Source organism: Anarhichas minor, unplaced genomic scaffold (genome assembly GCF_050575085.1).
Source record: "Anarhichas minor isolate MPS153535 unplaced genomic scaffold, ASM5057508v1 ptg000011l, whole genome shotgun sequence".
NCBI lineage: Eukaryota > Metazoa > Chordata > Actinopteri > Perciformes > Anarhichadidae > Anarhichas > Anarhichas minor.
In genome coordinates, this window is record NW_027466457.1 from 303,571 (window position 1) to 330,234 (window position 26,664).

At 45.8% G+C, this 26,664-nt stretch overlaps 1 protein-coding gene across 1 annotated transcript; it reads left to right on the forward strand.

Annotated features, from left to right (window-relative positions):
* The first annotated feature begins 2 nt into the window (after nt 1–2).
* Nucleotides 3–25,491, forward strand: mtss1la (MTSS I-BAR domain containing 2a). Its single transcript, XM_076088765.1, has 14 exons — nt 3–595; nt 5,138–5,199; nt 5,309–5,382; nt 16,028–16,112; nt 16,304–16,395; nt 16,491–16,565; nt 18,246–18,403; nt 18,517–18,624; nt 18,918–19,015; nt 21,133–21,265; nt 21,906–21,980; nt 22,716–22,886; nt 23,032–23,197; nt 23,468–25,491. Exons 1-14 carry the CDS (start codon nt 527–529, stop codon nt 24,280–24,282), a joined length of 2,181 nt encoding a protein of 726 aa, XP_075944880.1. The 5' UTR covers nt 3–526; the 3' UTR covers nt 24,283–25,491.
* Nucleotides 25,492–26,664: the final 1,173 nt, after the last annotated feature.

Consider the following 26,664-nt stretch of genomic DNA (forward strand, 5'->3'; position numbering starts at 1 on the left):
GCGTCCCCGCGTCTCAGACCTGCGCCGATCCCGTCTCCCGTAGTTGCCTCCTCCTCCTCCTCCTCCTCCTGCCCTCTTCCCCACAATTGTGATCTCTCCGTTTTTTCCCTGTTCTGTTAGGGTTCTCTTAGGGTTAACGTTGTGATCATGAGGAGCCACAGTGCATGTCCCCTCCACGTTTCCCGGTTGTAGTTCACCCGGACAAAGCGCATTCCCCGCGCCATCCCTCCCGTACATCCGAGAGGCGAGTAGCGGCGGCGGAGCGAGCGAGCGGCGGACCCCCCCCCCGGTGCCATCGAGCAGCACGTTTCTTTTTGTCCGTGCGCCCCGCAGACTGCTGGCTGTGGGCTTTTGCGGCTTTCGCATCCTCTCCGCTGCTGGCTGCGTTGTTGCAGGAAAAGACAACGAAGGGCGGATGAACAAAAACAAAGATCTGCATTGTCTGCTGTTTTGAAAGCGGATCTTTAATCTGAATATTATTATTTTTGTCTTTCTGCGAGCTTTGTTTTGTTTTGTTTTTGACACCATGGAGTCTGTGGAGAAGGAGTGTGGAGCGCTGGGTGGATTATTCCAGGCCATCGTGAACGACATGAAGGTAGGTGACACGCATGCAGCCCTACGGTAAAGTAGACCGGGGTGATATGTGACCTTTGTGGTAGCACGGTGGCTGATCAGACGCATATTTTTACTGCCTTTGTCTCTATTACCGGGTCCTCCCCCACTGGAAACACCGCTGCAGGTCAAATTGGGAGATGAAACATGTTTCCCTTTGTGCTATTTGCATAATGTGCAGCAGGTCCGTCAGGTTGTATGTAACAATACTTCAGCCAGTGTGTGATCACCATATAATACCCGTTAACTGGAACTAAAATCAATAACTAACATGTTTATTTTGTGAAATACGTGGTGGGGGTTTAATGTGTTTGGTTCAGGGGTCAAAACCATAACCTCACCATGATTAGAATCAAATGGATCCATCACAAGAAGGGGAAAGAGCTGTAGAAATTGGGAGGTTATTTCTACATTGTGCAGTAATCTCAGTAAAACTGTTCTTGGGTGCCATTTGACCCCCAAACAACTGTTCTTACCTCATCCCAGACTCCAAGGGTTCTTAGATTATAAATGGCACAGGTGGAAGCTCTGAAAGAAAATAACCGGCTCCATCACCTAAACCTCCCGGACAGAAACGGCCATTAAAGGTTATTGATTGTGCTTCCTGATGTTTGGCCCTTGTGGCAGGAAATCTCTACTTCAGCAGTGTGTCGCCTCGTTCAATACACAGTTCATCCAGGCACTACCTCGCTGAACGGAACGGACTCACGCCGCCTGCTTTCTGTCTAAAACGTGTTGTCTTTCGCTCAGCATAGTTTTACTATTATTTCTTAAGCAGGAAATAGATGTCTCCCATTATTTATAACCCACACACAAGTGTGTGTGTGTGTGTGTGTGTGTTTTGGTGCGTTTGTGTGTGTTGGGGGAGGGTCAAGTCAAGGAAGTTGAACCAGGGTGGTCTGTTGTTGTTCACCACAACAGATGGAAAGTGTGAACGTATTCATCAGGCCCCGTTGGCAGCTCCCAGTCTTCTCATTGTGGCGGACGCTCATGCTACAAAGTGTTGAGAGAGCAGTTAATAAGTCAAGCATCAGGCGGCACCTTCCACCTAACAGATTTCTTATTGATCGCTGGCTCTCGGGGGGGGGGGGGCCGTGGTGCCTTTCGGACGCACTATTTATGGGCCCTCGTTTGTCAGGCTCCAATGAAATCAGCTCTCGGCTATCGGCAGCGCTGGTTTGGTTTCATATATTTCCCTTTCTGTGGTGTGCTCATGCCAGGCTTAGAGAGACAGACGGGGCGGGGGGGGGGGGGGGCTCTTAGAAAGAGGCAGTCTGTGTATTGATAAGCAGCAAAGATGAATGAGGCTGAAGCCCTTAGTCAGCACAGTGTCCACTGTCGGAGACAGGCATCTGACCTCATTCCTGCCGCCTGGCTGGGCCACGGAGGCCTGTCAGACCGACTTTACCCCCCCGGGAGCAACGCAGCAGCGCGGCTCTCCTGTGCTGATCTCGCCGATTGGGAGCAAAGTTACAGTACAGTGTGCAATTACCCACATGATACCCAAGCTGTGCACTCGGAGAACTTAAAAAAAAGCCTCTTTTACGGACCGTACAGACAAGATGCGTTGACATAAGCAGCACCTGTTGGTTGTATAACAGTCTGACGAAGCTGCAGGAAGAGAAGCAAAAGAGTAGGAGGTGGTAGAAGAGGAGGTAGAGAGTGAGAGGGAATACAATGACTCAGCTGGATTACATCAGCAACATCAAGAATGAGGTCAGCAATGGATGTGACTTCCAGGGTCTGTGTGTGTGTGTGTGTGTGTGTGTGGGAAAGCAACCACTTTTTCAAAATGACCTTGAACTAACACTGCCCGCCGCCTCCGAGGACGATAGTTTCAGACCTCAGCCTCCGGTGAACGGCGAGGCGTCGGAGGAAGAGCCCGCCTCTCCTTCCTGTCCTTCTTCCTTCCCTCCCTCTGTTCGTCTCCCCTCACCTCCCTGGGAGCTGCTGGGTGTGAATGAAGAGAGAGATGTTTGTCCCACCGTCCCGCTGCTCTGCATGCAGCCGCTTCTTCGCCCTCCTCCCTCAGCTGTCTTGGCAGCGCATCCCTCCTGCCCCTGGGAGTCGCAGGCCACACAAGCCAATTAGACACCTGTTGGAGTCAAGTTCAGACAGCGAGGCTTAGAGGATCACGGCAAACGTTTTTGCTGGAGATGACGGCTCCTAAATCACTTTCTAAGGCAGAGAGAGAAGCTGCGAGTTAAACGCTGTCATTTCCAGAATGGTGGTTATACCAGAAGTGATGAAGAGCAAGACTGTTTCCAGATTGCACGCTGACTATATATAGTCATGGATGTGCAGCCTCTTTTGGCTCCTCTCCATCGAAGGGGCACAAGGGGGTTATGCCCTGCCTCGCTCTTTCTCCAGGGGCTCAAGCTCTTGCTCTAATGGGATCTAGCCTCGAATGTGTTTTATGTTTGGCTTCTGCTCTTAGAGCTCAAAGCAGCGTGTGATGATCCCGAGGTAGATCTAATCCAGATCTTTCAATGACCAGCCATACTACCGGCCCGGTGCACATAAACAGCCATGATATAGATATATATATATATATCTATATCACAGTTGTGTGAAAAAGTGTTTGCCCCCTTCCTGATTTCTTATTTTTTTTGCATGTTTGTCACACTTAAATGTTTCAGATCATCAAACAAATTTAAATATTAGACAAAGATAACACAAGTAAACACAAAATGCAGTTTTTAAATGAAGGTTTTTATTATTAAGGAAAAAAAAAAATCCAAACCTATATGGCCCTGTGTGAAAAAGTGATTGCCCCCCCTGTTAAAACATAAATTAACTGTGGTTTATCACATCTTTGGAAAGCTGAGTTCAATTTCTCTAGCCACACCCAGGCCTGATTACTGCCACACCTGTTCTCAATCAAGAAATCACTTAAATAGGACCTGCCTGACAAAGTGAGGTAGACCAAAAGATCCTCAAAAGCTAGACATCATGCTGCGATCCAAAGAAATTCAGGAACAAATGAGAAACAAAGTAATTCTATCTATCAGTCTGGAAAAGGTTACAAAGCCATTTCTAAAGCTTTGGGACTCCAGCGAACCACAGTGAGAGCCATTATCCACAAATAGCGAAAACATGGAACAGTGGTGAACCTTGCCTCAATTAAGGTCAGTGTTCATGACCCCACCATAAGAAAGAGACTGGGCAAAAATGGCCTGCATGGCAGAGTTCCAAGACGAAAACCACTGCTGAGCAAAAAGAACATCAAGGCTCGTCTCAGTTTTGCCAGAAAACATCTTGATGATCCCCAAGACTTTTGGGAAAATACTCTGTGGACTGACGAGACAAAAGTTGAACTTTTTGGAAGGTGTATGTCCCATTACATCTGGCGTAAAAGTAACACGGCATTTCAGAAAAGGAACATCATACCAACAGTAAAATATGGTGGTGGTAGTGTGATGGTCTGGGGCTGTTTTGCTGCTTCAGGACCTGGAAGACTTGCTGTGGTAAATGGAACCATGAATTCTGCTGTCTACCAAAACATCCTGAAGGAGAATGTCCGGCCATCTGTTCGTGACCTCAAGCTGAAGCACACTTGGGTTCTGCAGCAGGACAATGATCCAAAACACACCAGCAAGTCCACCTCTGAATGGCTTAAGAAAAACAAAATGAAGACTTTGGAGTGGCCTAGTCAAAGTCCCGACCTGAATCCGATTGAGATGCTGTGGCATGACCTTAAAAAGGCGGTTCATGCTCGAAAACCCTCCAATGTGGCTGAATTACAACAATTCTGCAAAGATGAGTGGGCCAAAATTCCTCTACAGCGCTGTAAAAGACTCATTGCCAGTTATCGCAAACGCTTGATTGCAGTTGTTGCTGCTAAGGGTGGCCCAACCAGTTATTAGGTTTAGGGGGCAATCACTTTTTCACACAGGGCCATGTAGGTTTGGATTTTTTTCCCCCCTTAATAATAAAAACCTTCATTTAAAAACTGCATTTTGTGTTTTCTTGTGTTATCTTTGTCTAATATTTAAATTAGTTTGATGATCTGAAACATTTAAGTGTGACAAACATGCAAAAAAATAAGAAATCAGGAAGGGGGCAAACACTTTTTCACACAACTGTATATATTATAACTTATGCAGATTATGCATGGACAAAAGACATTTGCACACGCAAACCAGCCCGCACCAAAGAACGAGAGACGAGGCCGGTCAGGTTGATTGAGAACAATAATGACAAAAGTGTGCACTGAGAAATCCCGTCGACCTTTTTAAAGACAAGTCGGAGCACAGAGCTTATGCACCAACCCGTTTTCCAACCCCTGGGGAAGAAACCAAGCTCCCTTTGAGTTATTGCAACCTTATTTCAACTCTGTATCATCAATGTAAAAAAAGGGAGAGAATTCTATTAAGTTGTAGCAGATCTGATCCTGTTGTAGAGAACATTATGTCTTTACAAATGCATTGTGTGTGTTTTAGAAGGTATGTCTGTGCACTTAAATGTCCGTGGTGAGATATTTGTTTGACTCATTTCTTTTCCCTTTTTTTTTTGTTTTAATCAGAGCTCTTACCCCGTGTGGGAAGACTTCAGTGCCAAGGCCACAAAACTGCACTCTCAACTCAGGTGAGAGAAGTGGTTCCAGTGAACGTTTGAGAAATACAGTTTCTTGTGTAATGTTGACGGACTCCTGATGCGGTCGCGGTGTAGTGAACGTGTGCCAATATATTTACAGGACCACGATTCTGGCAGCGGTGGCCTTCCTAGATGCCTTTCAGAAGGTGGCGGACATGGCTACCAACTCCAGAGGTAAGGACGGGTTTCTGCTAATACAAGCTCTCGCACACCGTGGGCTTAAGACTCTGAAAGAAGTGGTAGGGGGGAGGCTCAGAGAAGTGAAAATCTGAGCTTATTGTTTCTTCGGTCTTTAATGAGGTCTGCTGATCTGCTTTGTCACCCTGCTGGTGGCAGCAGACAGGCTGGCCAGCGAGGCAGCTGATTAACACTGATTTCTTTCGGGTTGATCATCGAGAGCAGTATGTAGGTCAAAAAACTCGGATGAGCGTGGAAAGGCTCCTGACACACACACACACACACACACACACACACGGACACGGTCATAATCACACACACGCAGATATTCAAAGAGTGACAGCTGGTAGCTGGCCACCTGACCTCTCGCGGGTCACATGCCAACATGCTTTTAAGCAGTTTGCACTAGCGCAGCCCCCTACTGACCACTTACTGCTGGAGTAACTAAAGAGGCATTTCTTCAGCGGTGTTCACACATTCTCACTAGTTTTACTCCTATAGCTTGTCCAGTAACAGTAGAGTTTATTGCCGTTGCGATCCATCAACCTTGAATGATTCCTGATGCGAGTGCAAGACGGAGCGAGGTAGGCTAGCGTCAACCTGCTAGCAGCTGGCAAGCCTGCTTCAATAAAAACGGAATGGTATGGACCGTGGCAGGGCTGGAGTTCAAAGGAAAAGTGTGTCTACTGTAAAAGATGGTAAAACAGCAGAGTGATAGATGGACCAGAGAGAGAGGGGCGCTTTGAGTTTTACAGCTATAGATGCATAAAATCCCTCTAAGTGTGTCACTCATACGCCCACTCCCTCTTCTGCTCCTCTCCCAGGGACATTAACTTTAGGATTAATGTCATCCCTAGGAGTGATGCAGGGAACGCTATGTAATGAGAGACTTTGTAACGAGTGAAGGGGAACTAATGAAACATGCTTTAGGGTGGCGCAGATGAGTAGACTATGATATTTTTAGCGTATAGAATCAAACATTTGATGGTCTCAATAGTCCCTGTGGTCGGCAATGTCTGTTTGTTGTTGGTCAGTCAAACGCGATTTTGGTCCAGACCGAAATATCTCAACAGCTATGCGATAGATTGCCCTGAAATTTAGCACAGATGTCCACAGTGCCCGAATAACTTTGGTGATAGCCTTACTTTTTATCTAGCGCCATCTTTAGGTCAAACATTTTCATTCGTCCACCCCTTTTTTATGACCAGTTTCCTGCAAAACTGATGTGATTTGCTTCAGCCTGCCCTGCTACCATTAGCCTTTAACTGGGCCAAAGGGCAGTGTGGCTCTAGGCTCTTGACTGTTGGTCATGCAAAATAAGAAGTCTGAAGTCATCACTTTGGGCTCTGGGAGTTTGTGATTTGTAATTGTATAACTAGTAAATAACAGTAGATAAATTGATTATGAACTCCAAAACTGGACGTTATTTTCTATCCGCAGTGTAAAATGGCCTGACTGTACAGAGCGTTACTGTGTATCGCTCTGCTCGAGCAGTTTTGCGGTAGAAAATAATTTGATGGTTTCAATGTTCAGCCCATATTCATTTGACACAAATTGAATCGATCGGTGTGGTTACTTTTTCCTTTCTTCCAACAGTTGAGCCGTGTTCGTCTTCGCGTGCTCTGAAACCCAGCAGTTAATTTGGTGGGAGGAATGTCGATATTTACTGTAGTGCATTGGGATAACCTTTGAACCCCCACGCTGCAGGCTCCGTGGACATGATTTAGGCAAATTTGCCCTTCCGGCTGCTGCAATGTTAAAACCTATTATCCTGAATATATTGGCATCCAGATGTTGCACTCTTTCCTCTTGCTTTTACACTGACTAACTCAGACAGTGGTAGGTAGATGGAGATTACTTTCTCTACATTTCAAAAGTGTTTCTGTGGCTGTTTTTCCCCCTTTCTTGCGTGTGTGTGTGTGTGGGTCTGTCTGCCTACAGCGATCATGTTTATCGCAGCGTCTGCACCACCATATAGGGCTGATTGCACCACAGGGGGCAGGCCCTCGGCTGTGAACTGTTGGCCGCCTTGCTGTCGCCCCGATTCCCCTCTCGTGTTCGGGGATGAGCTGCAGCTGCTGGCACAGCTGGAGGTTTCATCGCGTTCGTCTTCTGCTTCCTTTAATCTACCTTTGACACACTCACCCCGTCACCCCTTTGACTCTCTCTCGCTCACACACACACACACACACACACACACACACACACACACACACACACACACTCTCCAGACTGCACGTCTCCCTGCCAAGAAAAGCAACGTTTCCCCTCATTCAGTGCTCTTTGAGTGATCCAGGGTGAGAGGACGGTGAAATAAAGTAGGAGTTTATGAATTCCTGTCTTGACGTGCTTTGTTGACTTTTTCTGGGAGGGCAGCTTTTCATACATATGCCTTAATAGCTGTATTGTGTTTGAGATCACTCCCCCGTTTCCACCTCAAACTGTCTCCATGTTCATGTTCAGGCTTCCTCTTGTCCGTGTTGTCCATTTTTAGAGTTTATGGTCACGGCCGTGGCATCGGCGTCTGTGTTTTATGAAGCAGCTGGAGGAGTCGGCAGCCAGGCGTTTTGGCGCTGACACAGACACTGACGGCGCTGTTTCTCTAAGCTGTGCTGATGGACCTATGCCTAAAGGCACGTCTGTCTCTAGCATCTGGGTTCAATAAAGGTCTGCCAACCACAAAGTCTATATTAGATCTATGGACTTGGAGAATCTCAGCTTTCTTAAATATAAATGTTTCATGTTTCTTTTCCTGGGATTTAGTTTGAGGTCAGCCTAATAGCTTTTGATGTGTTATCTAGACCATTTTTGTCGCTCATATTAAATTGTTGTGCGACGTATTTAAGAGGACTGGACTTATCTGGAGAATAGTGGGCTCTGTGTTTGGTGTTTTCTTGTTGTTGCTAGGCTAGATGTTTTAATGGAAGGTTGACTTCATTTTTGGACATGGTTGAATGAGATGGAAGTCAAAGAGCCATTAGTTCAGGGCTAATGGCCCATCAGGGTATGGGATATACAGGCTCGGAGAGTGAGGTGAGCCTGGTGGGGGGTGGTGGCTTGGCCATGGGTGGGGGTTGTGGTCGGGATTTCCACAGCTCTGGGTATCCAGGCTAGGCAGAGGCGTTTAGCTAATCCTCTTAGCCCCACTCTGTAACACACGGACACAGACTGCCTTCGCTTCCCTTCCTGATCAGCCGTCCCCAGCTTTAAAAATTCACACTCGGGGATCAACAGCCAGACTGCGATGCACTGCAAGTTTGTGCTCAACGCTTACGAAACCTTTTTCTCTTTACATCTGCGTGCCACAGCCTGTAGAGAGCGCGCACACACACACACACACACACACACCATTACACAGACATAATGTCCCAATGGGCTAACTCTCCCTGTCTGTCTCCTTCTCTCACCCATTCAGTCCATACTCGGTGGTGGAATGGAGATGTGCTAGTAGATCAGTGTCTCAGCGAAGCAGTAATCTGCTTGGCCCCTGTGCTTCTCTGGGATGGCAGATGGGACGGATATCCCTACCCGCCATCTGGACGGCCTGGCATGGACGAGTTGCGGCCGTGGCCTAGTGCAGAGCGAGATCAGGGGATTACTGTCCTCTGCACTGTCCCAGCAGTCCAGCTATTTTTACGGACATGTCAAATAATGAGTGTGGCCCATGTGACCGGCACTGACATCCATCGAGCTTGACATTTCATGTTCGAGCCTGATAGGAGCTTGTATTGTGCCAGTACAGGGACGTTAGACCTGCATCTTGTATGTGGGATTGACTGCGTGACAACAGCTTATTGAGTGTATTTAGATTGGACTTACATGCAGTCACTTTAATGAATGCTGCGCTATGGTCAGCTGTGCCTTTTGTATGCGAGGCTCCTCGGGTATTTCACGACCCCCAGCCGTAAAGTTGCATACGTATCAACTAGGGCCTCTTATTCCTCCCTCAGCTGTCTACCTTGTCTGAAGGAACAGCTCCCAAAACAGCTCTCCGTGTCTTGGAGTTTACGGCCTTCGACCTCAAAACTCAATGTGGTCGCTGCAAAAATGAATGTTTTCCAGCTATTATAATGACCACATGCAAAGGGTGAAGTGGCTGGAACAATGATGCGAGGAACAGACGAAAAAAAAGGAGGGAATAATAATGGAAAGAAAACAAATTCTGCTCTGCTCTGCATAACTCTCGTTCAGAGGGTGAATACCAAACTAAGAAGACAAACACGAGGCTTGAGGGGAACACTGTGTTCAGCTATATCCTGAACACGAAGTCAACGTGGAAGGGAGCCGGAGAGGGGAGGGAAAACACGAGAGAGAGGGAGAGAGAGAGGCTGATGGAGGAATGTAAGGGAGGACATTAAAAGAGGTTCTGAAAGGGATGCTTGCATAGTTTTAATCATCTGAGGTGGCTGATTTAAAAACAGTTGCTGAGGGTGGAGGGTCACTGGTCAGATCACATGATTGTGTGATTATTTTCAGCACAAATATTTTGAATGTTTTTTTTCTCCACCATTTTGCTTTATTACCAAAATCTTGCCTTCTAGCCATTCTAGCATCATGGCTCCACCACTTTGGTCCAAACATTCAGAGTCCCCAGAGGACGAATCCAACAGATTTTTCACACTTTTCCTCGATTGGCACTATGACGTTGACATTTTTGAATATAGGGCAATGTCTTAGCAAGATGAATTTTAATAATTCTGTATTCTCACTATTCTCACTATTCATGTAGCGCCATCATCAGGTGCAAAACTAATGACTCTCAGTCGGCGTCGGCTGTACTTTGTTAGGTGCTAATTACCAACGCTAACACGCTAACCTAAGAAGGTGAACATGACTGTAATATTTTATGTGGGCTAGATAAGAACCTTAGCATTATCACTGTGAACAAGTTAGCATGCTGACATTAGCATTTAGCTCGAAGCAGAGATAGAGATACATTTTTGGGTAAGCAGGACTTCCAGCTCCACTCTAGTTCTAAATAACAGCAGTTGAATGTATTGTGATCAGAATCACTCAGCATGAAGAAGAGAAATAGGATTGAGTTTGGATGGAGTTATGGTTATAAAATTTAGTTGGCCGAGTGGCCGATCAGTACTCCCTCATGAAGACTTTATAGGTTTACGGTTCCAGTATAATCCAATTGTTTTGTAGCAGACCAGAACATTTCAGTCCCACCCACCCACATGGAAACATTTTATTATCACGATGTGACTACGTACAGACTTTGTATTTGACGTCTATGAAATGGAGCTTATGAAATGCAATATGAGCAGCGGCGGAGGTGTTCGGCATTGTGTGGAGGATTGTTTGCTAATGAGCAACGCTGGCAGAGCAAAAGAGTGGGCAGAACATTGTCAGCTGAGATAAAGAGAACCATGTTGCATTGGGTTTAAAGCAGGACAGCGCGAGTCATCTGGATGAACTGGCTTGCAGGCTTTGCTCCATTAAAATACTGAGTCATTCTCAGACTGCTGCCTCAACGTCTGCCTCTTGCTGATTGCATTTGGAGTTTGGACACATGTGGGGTCTTTTTTTTAATGAAAATAGGATCCCCAGGTGTCGTCCTCCCCGAGGTGAGGTGAAGGAGAATGCTCCGTATAGTTTCTGCACAATACAGTAAGTCTTTCCTTACTGTACACTTTCTTCTTCTTCTTCTTCTCTCTCCGTCTCCCCTTTTTCAACTCCAGTGAAAAGCACATCTGGACAAGGGGCGGCGTTTATTTTTAGCAGCATTTATGTCACTGAGCAGGAAGCTCCTCCAACAGAAAACTGAACTTCCTACTTGTCCTCCTAATGCACTCCAGAGCATGTTTACACCACTTCAGGACACGGCGCGGTCTGTCCGCGTCCGTGGGTGTTTCTGGTTGTGAGGTGAAACTCGTTGTGCGTACCGGCCAGACAACAATGGGTTGAGTGTGTGTTTGACTGTGTGTGTGTGTGTGACTGAAACAATTGATCCTGAGGCTGTTTCCTCTGCCTTTCTTTTATGTTGCTGCTGGTAAGAAGAGGCGTTCCATGTGTAAGGAAGTGACACAAAGGTTCTGAGTGCTGTTTTGATTTCTGCTGCAGATGTACAGCACATATATACGTTCACTCATAAACATACTCACAGGTTATTTACTTCTCAAATGTGAATTTGTGTCACTTTTCTCTTTACTGCATCGGGAATTTGATATTTGACTGTTCGGTCGGCCAAAGCAAGTAATTTGAAGACTCATATTGGGCTGTGTAATAAAACAAAATTGTATTTTGTGACTTTCATCAAAGTTCCATTCCAGTTTGTGGAAAATGAAGTTCAATATATTTCTACATATTTGGTATTAATGTGTTAAAAACAAAAGAAAAAATGTCCCCAAGTAAAATATGGGTCATTATTTGTTATTATTCATTACACATGCAGCAGTGGGGTCTGTGTTTTTGTTTTCAGTGTAAAGACGATGAATACAAACAATGATGGCCTAGTTTCTTTTCAAACAGTCATTTCAATATGAAACTCCTCCCTCAAACCACATTGGGCTTTGTTTACAAAGTAAAACATACTTTTCACCCCAATCTGTCAGGGGATAAAACATTTCCATAAAACTGAGTGAAACGGATGTTTACTTTGAGTTACAACCATGAACAAATAGTCTTATGAAATGCCTTTTTCTTTTCAAGCTGGGCTCTTAATTAAGTCTGTAAATATATACTCGCATTTTAGATAAGAGATTCTGGAGAGTTTCTCAAAAGACTTCAGCGCCGTCTCTGTCTGTCATCCACAATTTCTGTAACTTCAGTTAGATCTATAACTCTCTTGTTGCAGGCGCTCAGTAGTGTACTCTTGGTCCACGATCAATGTCCACTCGCGGCTCTTTTATCCGCCTTCTCTTCCCTCCATCAGAAGCTAGTGCTGCCTAACCAGCAGACGGATGGGATGCTGCTTTATTTTATTAACTGACTGACTGCTCCCTCTGAGATGCACCGCCAGAACTCCAGCTGTGCTTTGAAGCGAAGGGTTTGATGATGTGAATATATGATGTTTCGTCTGGTTCTTGAACTCAGAAAGCTCAGCTGCGTATTTGCTCGACTGGTAAATAAACGGGGACAAAATCAAAGCAATTCCTCCTCATTCTCTGTTTGTTTCTTTTTTTTTCCACCGACAGAAAATGTTTTCATTATGGTTTTCTGTTCCTTTTGAAAAGAGAAACACACAAACTATTTGAAGATTGTGATGATATTGGAAAACATTATATGAACCATTCATAAATCATATATTTTCTGGGCCTAAAATGGGAGATTTCGTCCTGGCAGCGCCTGTTGCACCTGCAGCAGTCAGCCAACACTTCCTCTGACCAGGCCGGCACCTCGGCAGTGTGTACTCTCTTTCTTCCTCCCCCCCCCCCCCCCCCCCCCTCTCATCCCACGGCCCCTTTCATCCATCAGTGGCCTCCGCTGTGTCCCTGCCAGTTCACATTGGGTAGCACTTAAAAGGGGCGAGGGAGGGCAAAGGCAGGAAGCGTACAGGCTATGCCAGCCGCGGTCAGCTCCGCCGCCAAGGTGCCAACGTGAGGAATAACTGTTGTCTCATGGATGATGGAATTTCCTTTGCTAAGCTGCGACTGTATAAGAGCTTAGTAAAAAAAAAAAAACACTTCATATTCCTGGAAGCGTAACTGTGTGGGATGTTCTGTACCTTTTCGCTCTACAGCCCACATAAACATGCTTTATTGACACAGGAAGCAGAAAAAGAGGGAGCACCCACTCGACTCAGGAGAGCCGGATTCAACTTGAAAATGCAGAAATCTAACAACGGTAACAACCCACTCCAGCTCGGCAAATTAAACCTGAGCCGAGCAGCAGGGTTTAGATGCTGAAAGGCAGAGATAGTTAAGCCAAGCTACCATGTTGAAGACATCAGGGAATGAGACCCGTGGCAGCTTATAGCTCCCGGGCTCCTGGCAGGAGAGCCCCCTATAAAGCAGACCTATTAAAACGCTCCTCCTACCTCAAGGATTTGGGGGAGTTGATCAGAACCAGAGCTCTAGATGGAACCACTCACTAAACACTGGGACCACGCTGTGCTGGTCCTGAGAAACCCAACAATGAGGGCTTCACCTTCCCACCAACAACCCCATGAACTTCTCACATCAGACCTGAATTTATATTTATGTACAGTAAACGTATTGAACAGTGCTGTTATAATGAGCTGCACATTACTGGGCTGTTCGGTTGCTCCCAGTTGTTTCCTCCATGTCTTAAGATCTTTCGCTGGGATGCATGACTGCTCTATTCCACCCTGGTCTGTGTTTTGCTTCGTTCATGCACATGTGGCTGTCCGCTATGAGGTCGAGCCTGCTTCCCCCCCCGAAGCCCCATGGGTCCAGGTCTGCTAAATAATCACTTTCCCAGCTCCCAGCCACGTGTCAAGCTGCACGTTACAAAGTCAAGTGCTGATTGATCTAAATATGGAGATATTCAAGTCTATTTTTTTATTTGTAGCACAAAACCACAAATCACTAAATTGCCTCAAAGGGCTCAAATAAGTGAAAACTCCCACAAAAAAGAAGAAAAAAAACTATATTAAAAGGCCGAAAGAGGAAGAAGGTTCAAGAGGAGCAACAGAGGATGGATGGATGGATATTCTTTATTTTTTTCAGTTGAAATCTACAAAATCTAAAAACAAACCATCCTCCCAGCTTGTATATGTTTGTCACATGCCTGTGTGAGCATGCAGGTCTCTGTGGGAGTGAATCACTGCAGCCCTGTCCATCCGGTCGAGGCCAGAGGCCAGCAGGGCTCTTGGACATGGACAGGAAGCCTCTGGACCTCCCCAGGATGTAGCTGTCAGCTGATCCCCCCCTCTGGGAGAGGAAGAGGAGGGGAGAGGAAGAGAAATTGGCAGGTGTGGATGGGACAGGAGAGTGGGGGTTGGGGGCTCTCGCCGGCTGACAGTGACATTGGGAAGGTCTGTTATACAGATAAAAGAGCCCACATTACTCCCGTCCGTCCCTCCTTCAGTCTCCCTCCGTCCTTCAAGAGCTGATTTGCAGCTGCGGACGCCTCCCGTAATGCTTTGAAGAGGAGAAAGTCAAAAAAAGGAGAGATTGCATAACCAGCGCGCACGTGTCCTCATACGTCTTCACACTTGACTCTATGAAGCAACGAGCCTGTCGGAAAAGAGGCCGTTACATGACGGATACTCAACGCCCAGTCCTTTAAAAGACCCTTTCGCTATTAATAACAAGAGCTCAGCGGATAGTTTCCGCATGTTAACTCAATCACTTCCTGCTGGTGTTTTAAACGCCTGCGTGTGATACAGCTGGATGACCTCTCACCTCTAACCCTCCCCTCTCTCTCTGTCACCTAGAAAAGCAGTCCCCTCCTCTCCCCCAACGCACAAACACAATCGAGTTATTCTACATCTGTCCGAAGATTGTCTCCGTGAGATGGAGTCCAGATCGGTTGCTCGGTGTCTTTGAACTGGTGCAACCGTCACTGAAGTTGACAGAGTGGTGCAGTGAAACAGTTTTTGAACTGGCAGTGTGACGTGATGTCAGCTGGAGACGCTAACCTAGTTTCTTTATTGTGCGGAAACTGGAAAATAGCACAGATCTCACCGGAAATCTGTGCTATTTTCATGTGAAGCATTCCTTACCACGTGTCTTATTTCATTAGTTGTTTTTCTTTTTTCACTCTGGGTATCACCCTCGCTTGCTGCCTGTTTCTTTCTCTCTCTGTCCGCCCTGCATGAATGGTGTTTAGGAAACAGAGAGAACAGGAAAGGCAGAGCAGGCAGGGAAGAATAGAGGGATATCCCCTTACAGGGTTCCCTCCTTTTTCCTCCAGGATAGAGGGGGTGAGAACCTCAGAAAGGGTGGGGGGGGATGGTAAATCACACCACCTGTCTATATACACACACACATGCACACGCGAACCTGTGCACATGCTCCAAAAATCATGCATGAACACAAATACAACCGTACATGCCTTGATTCTGAAAGGCCCGTCTGCTGCTGAGAGATGTCCTCCCTCTTTTGTGTGTGTGTGTGTGTGTGTGTGTGTGTGTGTGTGTACGTGTGTGTTTGGCAAGAGACCCTCAGATTAGCCCTATGTGGCCCAGATTACAACCGGATCACTGCTGCCACATATTACACCGGCCTGTGAACCATCCGAGGGACAGTGGGCCAGCCTGGGCTTTAGGGGCTGAAAACCCCATTTAATTACACTTCAGCAGAGAGGAAAAGTACAGTAACCGATTCACACAAGCTGTTGTTTTTACGCTGTGGTGTGAATCACACACGCAATCTTCAAGTGTCAAAGGGTGAAATGCATGTTTTGTGAAGTGGGCGGGAGCGTATAGGGATTTCGTTTTCTGTGTCGCATCTCCTTTCGCCAAACAAATGTGACATTTATGGTTCTCTGCTTTTACAATCGGCCCTCGTCCACCTAGTGGCGGCAGCTGGAAACGCCTCATTGGCAGGGAGAAACACGCCCTGATAAATCCATCTGACAGGAGAGAATAAACCTTTCACAGTGCTCTCTTGATGTGTTATGTCTCCTTCATAGAGAATTATATTTTTCGAGGCCGAGAGGCATATTTGTGGTTCGTAATTCCAGCCTCTTATATCATGGGTGACAATCTGTTTGTTTTGTCTTATCCAAGGTGCCACCAGGGACGTGGGCTCAGCTCTGACGAGGATGTGTATGCGACACCGCAGCATTGAGGCTAAATTACGCCACTTCACCAAGTAAGTGTCACCCCTCCACTGCAATTTTCTCCCTTCGCTTCCCTTGAGGGGATTATTATTCCCGGGTCCCATCCCATCTCTGGTGACCTTCCTCTCATGCCACACTTCCCTGAGTGTTTTTGTGCCATGGAAATAAAGCTATTTGTTATGCCTCTCACACTCTCCTCTCATGTCGTGTCTCCTCGCTGTAGTGCTCTTATGGAAGGCCTGGTTACGCCACTCCAGGACAGGATAGAGGAATGGAAGAAGACGGCTAATCAGCTGGACAAAGACCACGCCAAAGGTGAACAACCTGGACACACTACTATAACTACTTGTTTGTGAGCACGGTGTATTTGGACAGAAATTGATGCGCCTTTTTTCACTTGCTGTCCACAGAATACAAGCGGTCTCGCCAGGAAATCAAAAGGAAGTCGCTCGATACCATAAAACTCCAGAAAAAAGCAAGAAAAGGTGAGAAAAAAACTTGCCGAGAATCTGTTAATTAATAGAACGACTCGCACAACTTCATTGAGATTTAAATCCTGATATTAAGTCAGCTTGGCCGCTGGTCTGTACCAATAGTTCAGAGTGAACTGACGCCATCTAGAGTGTAGAATCAGAAATAACAACTCAGCCGCAGTAAAAGGCCTGGCACTATTCCAAAGACTCCTTTCCAGCTTTGGATGATTTGTCAGCTTCTACCTTGTAAATCAAAGAAACGATCTTCTTTCCTGGCTGTGCTTGCATTAGCCACTACTGCTGGATGTAATTAAATTCCTATTACCGTGCAGGATTTACACCAGTGGTACCGGCTGGTCATAAACATGCAATGTGCCTTGATTTGATGCAGCTAACACTGCCTGTTCTTCTGCCCCCCCCCCCCCCCCCCCCCCTTTCCTGCAACCTTCCTCTACTTCTTTCTGGCTATTTCCCTGGCTGTAGAGCTTCTAGGTATGTCTGCTGTGCTTCATGAGATCATTTTCAAAGGCATCGTAATCATTCTTAGATCAAACTGCCACACAAATAAAATCCTGTGTTGTCTTAGCATTTTTTTGTTAAAAGAAGGAATTGTTTGAAATTTTGGGAAATACTCTTATTTGCTTTCTTGCAGAGAGAGTTGGATGAGGAGATAGATACCACTCTCATGTATGCTAGATATGAAAGTACTACCGGCAGCTGTTTAGTCTTATTTTAGCATAAAAGATGGAAACATCTCACCTAGCTCAGTCTTATGGAAACAAAACACATCTACCAGCTTCTCTAATTAGTTGACCAATTCACATAATGAGTCTCTTTTGTTTAATCCATACAATAATGTAAAGTGTAAAAACGACACATTGCTGTTTTATGGATTAACTTTCCAGCTCGCCGCCTTCCCCTTTTTCCAGTCTTTATGCTAAGCTAAACTAGCTTCATTAATTTTACAAGCTGTCAGATCCTTATGAGACCCTGAATTTAATCAGTGTCATATTAAATGCTGGTGCACTGACAGATTAGACCGTTAAGCTCTGATATGTCTTCAACATATGGGTAATGGTACGACCCTTTAAGTGATTACCATTCACTCAAAACTATATTCCTTACTTGTATTTTAAAGTGGTTTGAGATTCAACCAAATATGCTGAGATATACTGTAGGGTGTTTTTATCTGGCAGTGCATCTCTGTCTAAATCATGCAATCAGAGCGACAGGAAACGTGGCACCTCTGTGGTCATCATCATCATTGCATCCTTTTTCGCCTGCCTTCGTCTATCATCTAGTGTCATTGTTGTTTGCGGTCTTGAATGGCTCTCTGACATTGTGTTTACTATCGTGTGTCTAATCGCATCCATTTCAGGACCTACAAGTCACCACCTAGTTGCTTTACATCGACTGGTGATTGATGACATGCTTCAGCGTCCTCTCATTCCAATGTGCAGTGTTTGTCAGTGCGTCGTCCTCCAGTACACAAGCAATTTATCATTGTGTGTTCTAATCGTCTCTCATTTTGTACTCTTTCCCCCTCCTCTCTGAACTGTGTGCACTTTTCTCCCTTCATGTCACTTCCGTAATTATCACCCCCCCCCCCCCTTCCCACCTCTTTCCTCCTTCGCTCCACCCTCCCTCCCCCTCCTCTCTGCGTCTCCACACCCCTTGGCTCGCCTCGCACAGGCCGGGGTAACCTGCGGCCCCAGCTGGACAGTGCCATGCAGGATGTCAGTGACTTGTACCTGCTGATGAAGGAGACGGAGAAGCAGGCAGTGCGCAGAGCGCTGCTGGAAGAGAGAGGCCGTTACTGTACATTCATTAACCTGCTGCAGCCCGTGGTGGTGAGGAACATTTAGCCTCTGTTCACCTGAGAGTCGTAGGATGTTTTCCTCCGAATGCTCTTGCTGTTGATGTGGTCGCCGTTCAATTCGATCCCCTCCCGTTTCCCCTCCAGAACGCAGAGATCGCCATGCTGGGAGAGATAACACATTTGCAGCCGATTGTTGATGACCTCACTCTGCTGACTGAAGACCCACACAAGCTGCCACCGGCCAGTGAGCAGGTGACAGAGGTGTAATACTACTGATTCTATGAATGCCGCTTGTCAGATCTGACATGTTCAGGCCGCTACTGAAAATAATCCCCAACACATTTACTCTTGTTTGAGTAACATTTGCTTAAAATGACAGTGCCCTGCTGTTACAGCCACTACAGTTTCACCACAAAACGTATTCACCCCCTCACATGTCCCACAACACAGCTTGAGAAATAACTTTCTCTATCTCGTGTAAAAGCGATGTCGACGTGTCTAGTGTTTTCACCGTATCGTCACCGTATGATGATGTGTTGCCGCAGGTGATCCGGGACCTGAAAGGCTCCGACTACAGCTGGTCCTACCAGACCCCTCCTTCATCCCCCAGCAGCAGTGGCTCCAGGAAGAGCAGCATGTGCAGGTATATCCTACACACACACATACACACAAAGTGTTGCTCTTTGTTCTCTGTTCAGCGTGTCTTGTTTCGTGTGCCGTGGAAGTGAGCTGAGTGGATCTGAGCTGTTTCGAGTGAACATGCATGCACATTCTTGATTTCAACTCACTTATTAACACACTGGTAGGGAAGGAATGACATGTTGAAGGTTGTCATGAATACATGAGCAGGTGACCCCCACCCTCCCTCACCACTCAGCCAGACACACAATCGACACAGAGTACATGGCGTATCTTGCCAGCTCCTCAGCTCTTGCACCTGGTAGATTTGCAATTCTCAAGCTTCTTACAGCCAGATTAGCTCCAAAGCTGTGAAGCATTACAGCCTGACAGCCATGAGCCTACACGAGCAACCCAATTCCACATATTTGTAAGTCTAATGGTGATAGTTCAACAATTTAGCGATAAAGATTGGTCAGATGTGCTTTCTAGGTCAAGTAAGGAGCTTCTCTTTGCAGATAAACCCTTGCAATGTTAAATTGTAAATGTTAAAAAAGTATACCAAACCTTGTTGTCACCTCACTTTGGTGTTACAGAACCACCCTGATTTTTGTATTAATTAACACTGCAGCCTATTATTTGTGTCCAATATTCATTTACAATACAGCCACTGACTATATGTAATAGAGAGTTATATCTGTTTTTTTAGGGTAGAATAAGACAAGTCCATATCAGGTTACACCTCCCAAATGGAACTTGGAGAAACAGCCTTGGTCTGAGCTTGACCGATGTAGAGCTTTCAGTTCATCCACTGAGTCTGTAAAAGCTTTTTCATTAAGCTGAAGGTCAGAGTATTTTCTCTGCATGGCATGATTCAGTTGTGGAGAATCACAAGATTGCTGTTCCATGATTTGGTATATGGGAATTTAAAAAGAAACTTGTGATCAAGAGACGAAGATCTTGTTAGCAGAATGGAAGAAAAACAAGCTCCCTTTGTACTTCTTTAAAAGACACAGATGAGAGAGAACCAGGCCATGAGGTTAGTGTTGAGTAATGAATCATTTAAGGGTATTTAATTTGTCATATTTAATTTGGCATTCCACATGCAGCCTTATCCTAGAGGACAAAGATTAAGGAGAAATGATAAATTCCAGAGGGAGAGGGGGAGGAGGAGGTGGGGGAGAGCAGTACAGAGGGAAGGTGAGAAGCATAAGCTGCACATTTTTTTTTTCCAAATCTGTGGGCGACAAAGAGAATCAACGCTGAGTGAGAATGACAGAGCAGGAGACAAAAAGCACGGAGACAGCTGTTAATGTTCAGAGGAAAATCAAAGAAGGGATAACCTTTGAATGCTCTTTGATGCACCGAAATTAAAAGAATGGCATCGTTTAGAGTTCTCACATAACACTGCCTTCATGTCCTCAGCTTTTGTAATACATTTTTCATTTAGCCTTTTCTTCTTTTCTTCCATGGCCTACACATAAATCTTCCCATAACAAGTTTCAGAACAAAATAAGGGGAGGGGGGGGGGGGGATGCTAGAATCATGATCCTGTTTAGCATGCATGGTGTTATATTGTTATGGAAGATTTACGATGCCCAATTGAACACAAATCAAACCAGGGATAAAAGTGAAATAGAAAATGTTGCAATATGTATTCCCGTCTGTATTTTACTCTGTCATAGTTGAATGAAAAACGTACTGTATGTTAGGAGGACAGTTCATTATCTTTTCCTCCGATCTGATTGGGGAGTTGACTATTCATTTTGACAGAGATGATGCATCCTTTTCTAAGAAGTTAAATCTCCCCTGCGCCCCGCCATTCATTTAGTATTGACACGTCGATGCTGCTCGCTGCTGGACATCATGGGAATGCAACACACCTCTTCACCTTGTTGTCTGTAGTGTCATTTGATTTCATAGCATGATATCACGTCTCAATAATTTAATAAATATATATTCTGGTTTTTTTTTAGGAAGCAAAAGGCAAAATAATTGTCATTTAACACATATTTTATTTGTGCACACATATAAAGGAAATACAAGTGACTTTTTTTCCCTGTTTTGATTTGTGTCCATTTGGTCATTGTGAATCCTGCATACATGTTGAGTTTTTATACTGACGTGATATCCTGTCACCAGCCTCCTCCAGATGCCCTCTGCAGGAGCCCATCGGCTCAGCAGCGTCTCCTCCCACGACTCGGGCTTCGTATCCCAGGACGCCAACACCCACTCGAAGCCTCCGTCGCCCATGCCCTCTGACATCACCAGCCAGGTAGTCGTCTCAGCCATACCACTAAAGCATAACATTCTTTGATCAGTGGAAACCAAGTTAGCTAGCTATAGAGATTCCTCGGGTAGTAATGCTGCAGGGCAGGAGGACACAGAAACAACACCACGTTCTTGTCACAGTAGGTCTACAACAATTCCCTCTTTTTAACAATGATCCTTTTCCAATTCGGCACCTTCAGTGTTGACATGTTTGCATTCCAGACAACAGCCCGTATGTCTCAATAAGAGCTCCATAGCTCAACCACCAAACCCAAACAGAGCTTTTTCATTTTTTTCTCTTTTACGAATGTTGAATTTTTCTCCCCCCGGTCTGATAAAAGTTATCCAGACTCTCACAGTCTGAACAGAGTGTAATGTACAGAACACGCTCAGCAGCACACAAGCAGTGATGCAATGTTCTGCTCTGAATAAATGATCTTACAGGCTACTTTATTATCGATCTAGGCTGTGGTCTATAGATCCCCTTAGAGACCAAAATACCTCCCTCCTCCTAAAGCTCATCAACACTCTTCTCCAACTCTCTCCCTCTTCATGTGCATCTCTCGTCTTTCTTCTCACCTACCGTTCTCACCTCATTTCTTCTTCCCCTCCACTGTTTGTTACTCCATCTTATCCTTTCCCAGAAATCAACAAGCTCAGCCTCCTCTGAGGCCTCAGAAACCTGCCAGTCTGTCAGCGAGTGCAACTCTCCCACGGCGGTTAGTACTGCATGCATCTCACCAGATCTCCTTGCTTTATTGGAGACACACACACACACACACACACACACACACACACACACACACGATGTGCTTTGCATTTCACTCATTGTTATCTATAACTTAAAGAGGCCGGTGGGCTCCTCTTGACGTGGACTATTCATGGATGTTGAGCACTCTGACTCAGACTTGTCTGTCCGTTCTGCAGTTTGGCTCATGCTCATCCTTCGGTACCTTCCGCCCTGCTTTCTCTCACACTGGCACCATCAGGCCTCTCTCTGTCATACTTCCTGCGTCCCCCACATTTAACCTCTCCCCTGGATCCAACACCCCCTCACCCACATCAAAGATTCCTAGCTGGAAGGTTTGTTTTCATTTGCAATTTTTCTTTTGGGTTTGCTCTTTTAAAACTTTGTTGCTTCTTTGCCTCTTTGTGTTTTATTGCCTTCATGCACATTAACGAGCCTCAAGATTAACCTAACAGTCACCATTTTGCTGTTGCTCATCCAGCTCAGTTTTGAAATCTTTCCTCACAAAGGTGTGCGAAACTGAGGCAGCTATATCATTTAACAACACTTGCTTGATGTAGTCTGCCCATATCTACATCGGCACCTAACCAGTTCATGAGCCTAATCAGCAGCTTCTGTGTTTAACTGACTTTATACAACTGTCGGGTGGCAAACACCGCAGACGTACATTTGTAGGGCAGTCTCATTGTTTGGTCTGCTGCTGTAGGACTGGGCCAAATCCTGTGAGCCTTCATTGGCCAGCACTCTGCAGCGTAAGAGGGAGTCTGTGGATAAGATGAGAGAGCTGGAAGCTCCGTCCAGTCCACTGGGGTATTCTGGGATGCAACCAGATGATCCACACAGAGCGAGAATTATCCCAGGAACCATTGCAGCTAAGGTAAGAAGTCCTCGTGGAGTAAAAATGTTGGTACATAAATTTGTATGCCTCGAGACTTGTATTATGGTGAATTGCATATGTAAATGTGTGCTGATCTTTATGTACTTCCTACTTGCCTGTGTGTGTATGTGTGTGTGTGCCTCAGCATGGTGAGCCGCTCTCTCCAGCAGCCACCACTCTAGCTATGGTTCTGACCAGAGGCTTGAGTATGGAGCAGCAGAAGAGCAGCAGGGACTCTCTGCAGTACTCCAGCGGCTACAGCACCCAGACCAACACCCCTTCCTGTTCCGAGGACACCATACCCTCACAAGGTAACACTCACGCTCAACAGCCACACAGTCTGTTAGGATAAAACACATATGATGTCTGCATACAGCACAGAATTTGTGATTGGACCTGTTGCTTTTGATGTGAATGTGTGATACACGTCATTTGGAAAGTGCTGTACTAATTGCAGTGTTAATTCAATTACTGCATGCGATAAGTTATTATGTAATAAAGCTACAAAATAGCTCTTCAAAACATAGTTGCTTTCAGTGTTCTTTATTCAGTGGATGCTCATGACTCACTGTCACTTCCAGGTTCTGATTATGAGTGCTACTCTCTCAACGGGGATGCTGACAGCGAAGGGCGGGCAGACTTTGACAAGTCCTCCACCATCCCACGCCACAGTAACATCGCTCAGAGCTACCGCCGCATGATCCAAACCAAGAGGCCTGCCAGCACAGCAGGTCTGCCTGCCGGTAAGACCCTGCAGGGCACTCCGAACGGTGCAGGCAGAAGCGGTGCTGGGGCCATCACCTCGGGGACGGCGACCATTCGCCGGACTCCATCCTCCAAAACCGGAGTGAGACGCACGCCGTCCACATCTGGCCCCATTCCCATCCGGCCCCCCATTGTGCCAGTTAAGACCCCAACAGTGCCAGATTCACCGGGTTATGGAAGCCCGTCCCAGCATCGTGCGGGCAGCGAGGAGTTTCTTTATGGTGATGACCCAACTGCTAGTGACTACATGAGGGCTTCTCCAAAGCGGATGAGCCTCCCCGACGCAGCTTGGGGCTGTGGAGGAGGAGGAGGAGAAAAGGCGGACAGGACCATTTATGGCCAAAAGGCCCCTGGCATGGCCGCCCACAGCGCGGAGGAGGACCCTCTGCTTGCTGCCAACCGCCACAGCCTGGTGGAAAAGATAGGGGAGCTGGCTGCCAGCGCCCGCGCCCTCGGCGAGGGTCACTTTCCTTTCTACAGCTCACTGCCAGGGGGTCCGGCTCAGCGTGTGCCCCAGGAGCCGTCCTCTACGACCCAGGAGGACATGGATATGCTGGTGACGATACGCCGGGGGGTGAGGCTCCGCAAGGCAGTGACTGACGACAGGTCGGCTCCCATGTTTCTGCGGTAGCTGTTGTAGAGGAAGGCTGTGAAGAAGCAGCTGTGGTGCCCTTATTTACAAACTGAAGCTTTGTAGTGAAACGCAACAGCACCCATGTGATACATGAACGGAGGTACAAGTCATAAAGAGGAGGTGATGTGGTGAATGAAGGCCAGTTCAAAGAGTAATGAGTGACCACGGACAATGTCAAGTCATTTCATGTCATGTATGTATTGTGTACGTACAAAGTAATCCATATTGTTTTGGTTTTTATTCTTCTCTTTTGTTTTGTTTTCGTCTGTGGGCTTGGCGGCTGTGCACCTCTGCTTCCTGTGTGAATTCAGCCCAGTTTGTCCTTCTTGTCCCAGTGACGAGGACATCACTACTGTCGGGGTTGACTGCTCTGTCTTTGTTCTTGCTCTTACGGTTATTATATTATTGTGCATTTCTTAATTAACACAGCCAGCGGTCAGTGGAAAGTGATGGGCGAAGTGCTCTGCGAGCTTGTCTGTATGTTGTGTTTCTCATCATTACTGTACAAGTACCGTATTACTGTTTTTGTTTGATAAGCTGAACAGCAGCTGTGTAAGTCATGTAAAATAGAAGCAATATGGCAGTGTTTTTATTGCTGTACTGTACTGTCAATATATTCTGCAATTAAACAGCCTTTTTACTGTTAACTGGCTCGATTGTCTTTGTCAGAAAATGTAAAATCCTCATTAATAGATAGAAACATTTATTAGTTGACCAGTATGTTTGCATCTAAAATAGACTATTTCCTCCAGTTCCACAAGTTTAATGTCGTCTTTACTTTCTCCACTTTAGATTTTTTATTTTTTGTATTTTATTAGTATTTCCTCAGGAGCTTTCTCTACTTCACATTTCATACTGCAGTTAAACTCTGTATTTTATGAATTAAATAGTACACTAATCTTAATTTTCCAGCGGTCTGTGCGGTGTAGTTTTATCTAAAACCCAATTACATATATTTTCAAATTTTCTGCTTAGTTCACTTCTTTGCCCTCAGTCATACTACTTACAACACTGCAGTACTGCAAGACGACGTATGAGGTCGCCAGAGATCCTTCACTGTAGCCCAGCTAACTGGCGCCGAGAGGAAACGGTAATGGAGGATAGAGACATCACTGCTTCAGTAAATATATTTGGCAGGCTGGAAAGAGGAACGATGCGTGGGACAAAGAAAGTAAGAAGAAGGTTTCACAGCCTCCAGGACGAACTACATTCATGTTACATCAGTGACGCCCCCAGAGGACCAAGATGTGCTAGTTTGCTCATGTTTATAAACACACAGAAACGGCCCAAACTCGTTATCTGTTCACTTGGAAGTCGTCAAATGACCAACAGGCTATAAGGCTGACGTTATATCTCACACACAGGTGAGCCGTTGACAGATTATATTTCCAGCAAAAGATGAACCACCGTATAAGGAGATTCACTCAAGTTGTACACATTCATTTTGGCCAGTATTCAGTAGCTTTTATTTTGTAACTCTCAGGAACTATTCAGAAGCAGAAGCATGTGAAGTGAATGTTCCTGTGAGCTGGTTAAAACCCCCTCATCGTTCTGTGAATGATTGGTCCTGTTGGAAAACGGCTCCTAAACTGACTGTCAAGCCTTCCCCCCCCTGGACAGCAGTGATGATTAACCACAGGGCCCCTCTCCTGGATAAGGGACCTCTATTGGAGGGCACCAATGTATGATATATGAACATTAGGTCCATTTAGACGTACTCCTATTAAGAAAGCCACTTAACAGAGTTCATAGAGTCAGAAGAAGTTAAGGAATGAGGCAGGGTTTCTAAAACAGAAGGGAATATCCCTAATCTATTTTAATCTCTCTGACACTGAGTCATCGCTGACAGTTCTCACCGTTTTGCAAAGAGAAATGGAGGCTGAGAAGGTCTGAATATAAGACGAGAGGATGAAGATCAGACAGTTGGATCCACTGGTCTAACCATTATTAATGGCTGGGGGGGTGGAGCTATGTTATTTTGGTCCCATGTGTAAATGATTAGAGATGCTGCAGGACCGCCACAGCTAAAGACATGATTAAGTCTGCTTGGCTCGGGAAGCCTTCAGTATTTTTTCGAATCCTTCCCCCAAATGGGTCCCTCATAATCCTCTCATCCTCGTAAATATCACATTATTGAATTTACACTGTTAGTTCATAGCCTTGAACTGGCCGAGTAATGGAAACCTGCCTAATGGCTTGCTGGGAGAAGCATTGAGGAGGTTCATTATGCGTTCGAGGTTATGTTCTCACTCTCTTAACTGTGTTTCAAAGAGAACATCATCACTGCCAGAGGGACTCCGAGCTGTGCTAATTTTCATCTTCTTTTATTTTTCAATGGCCATCTCATGTGTCCTTTGATCCTGCGAGAAATCTTTTGAT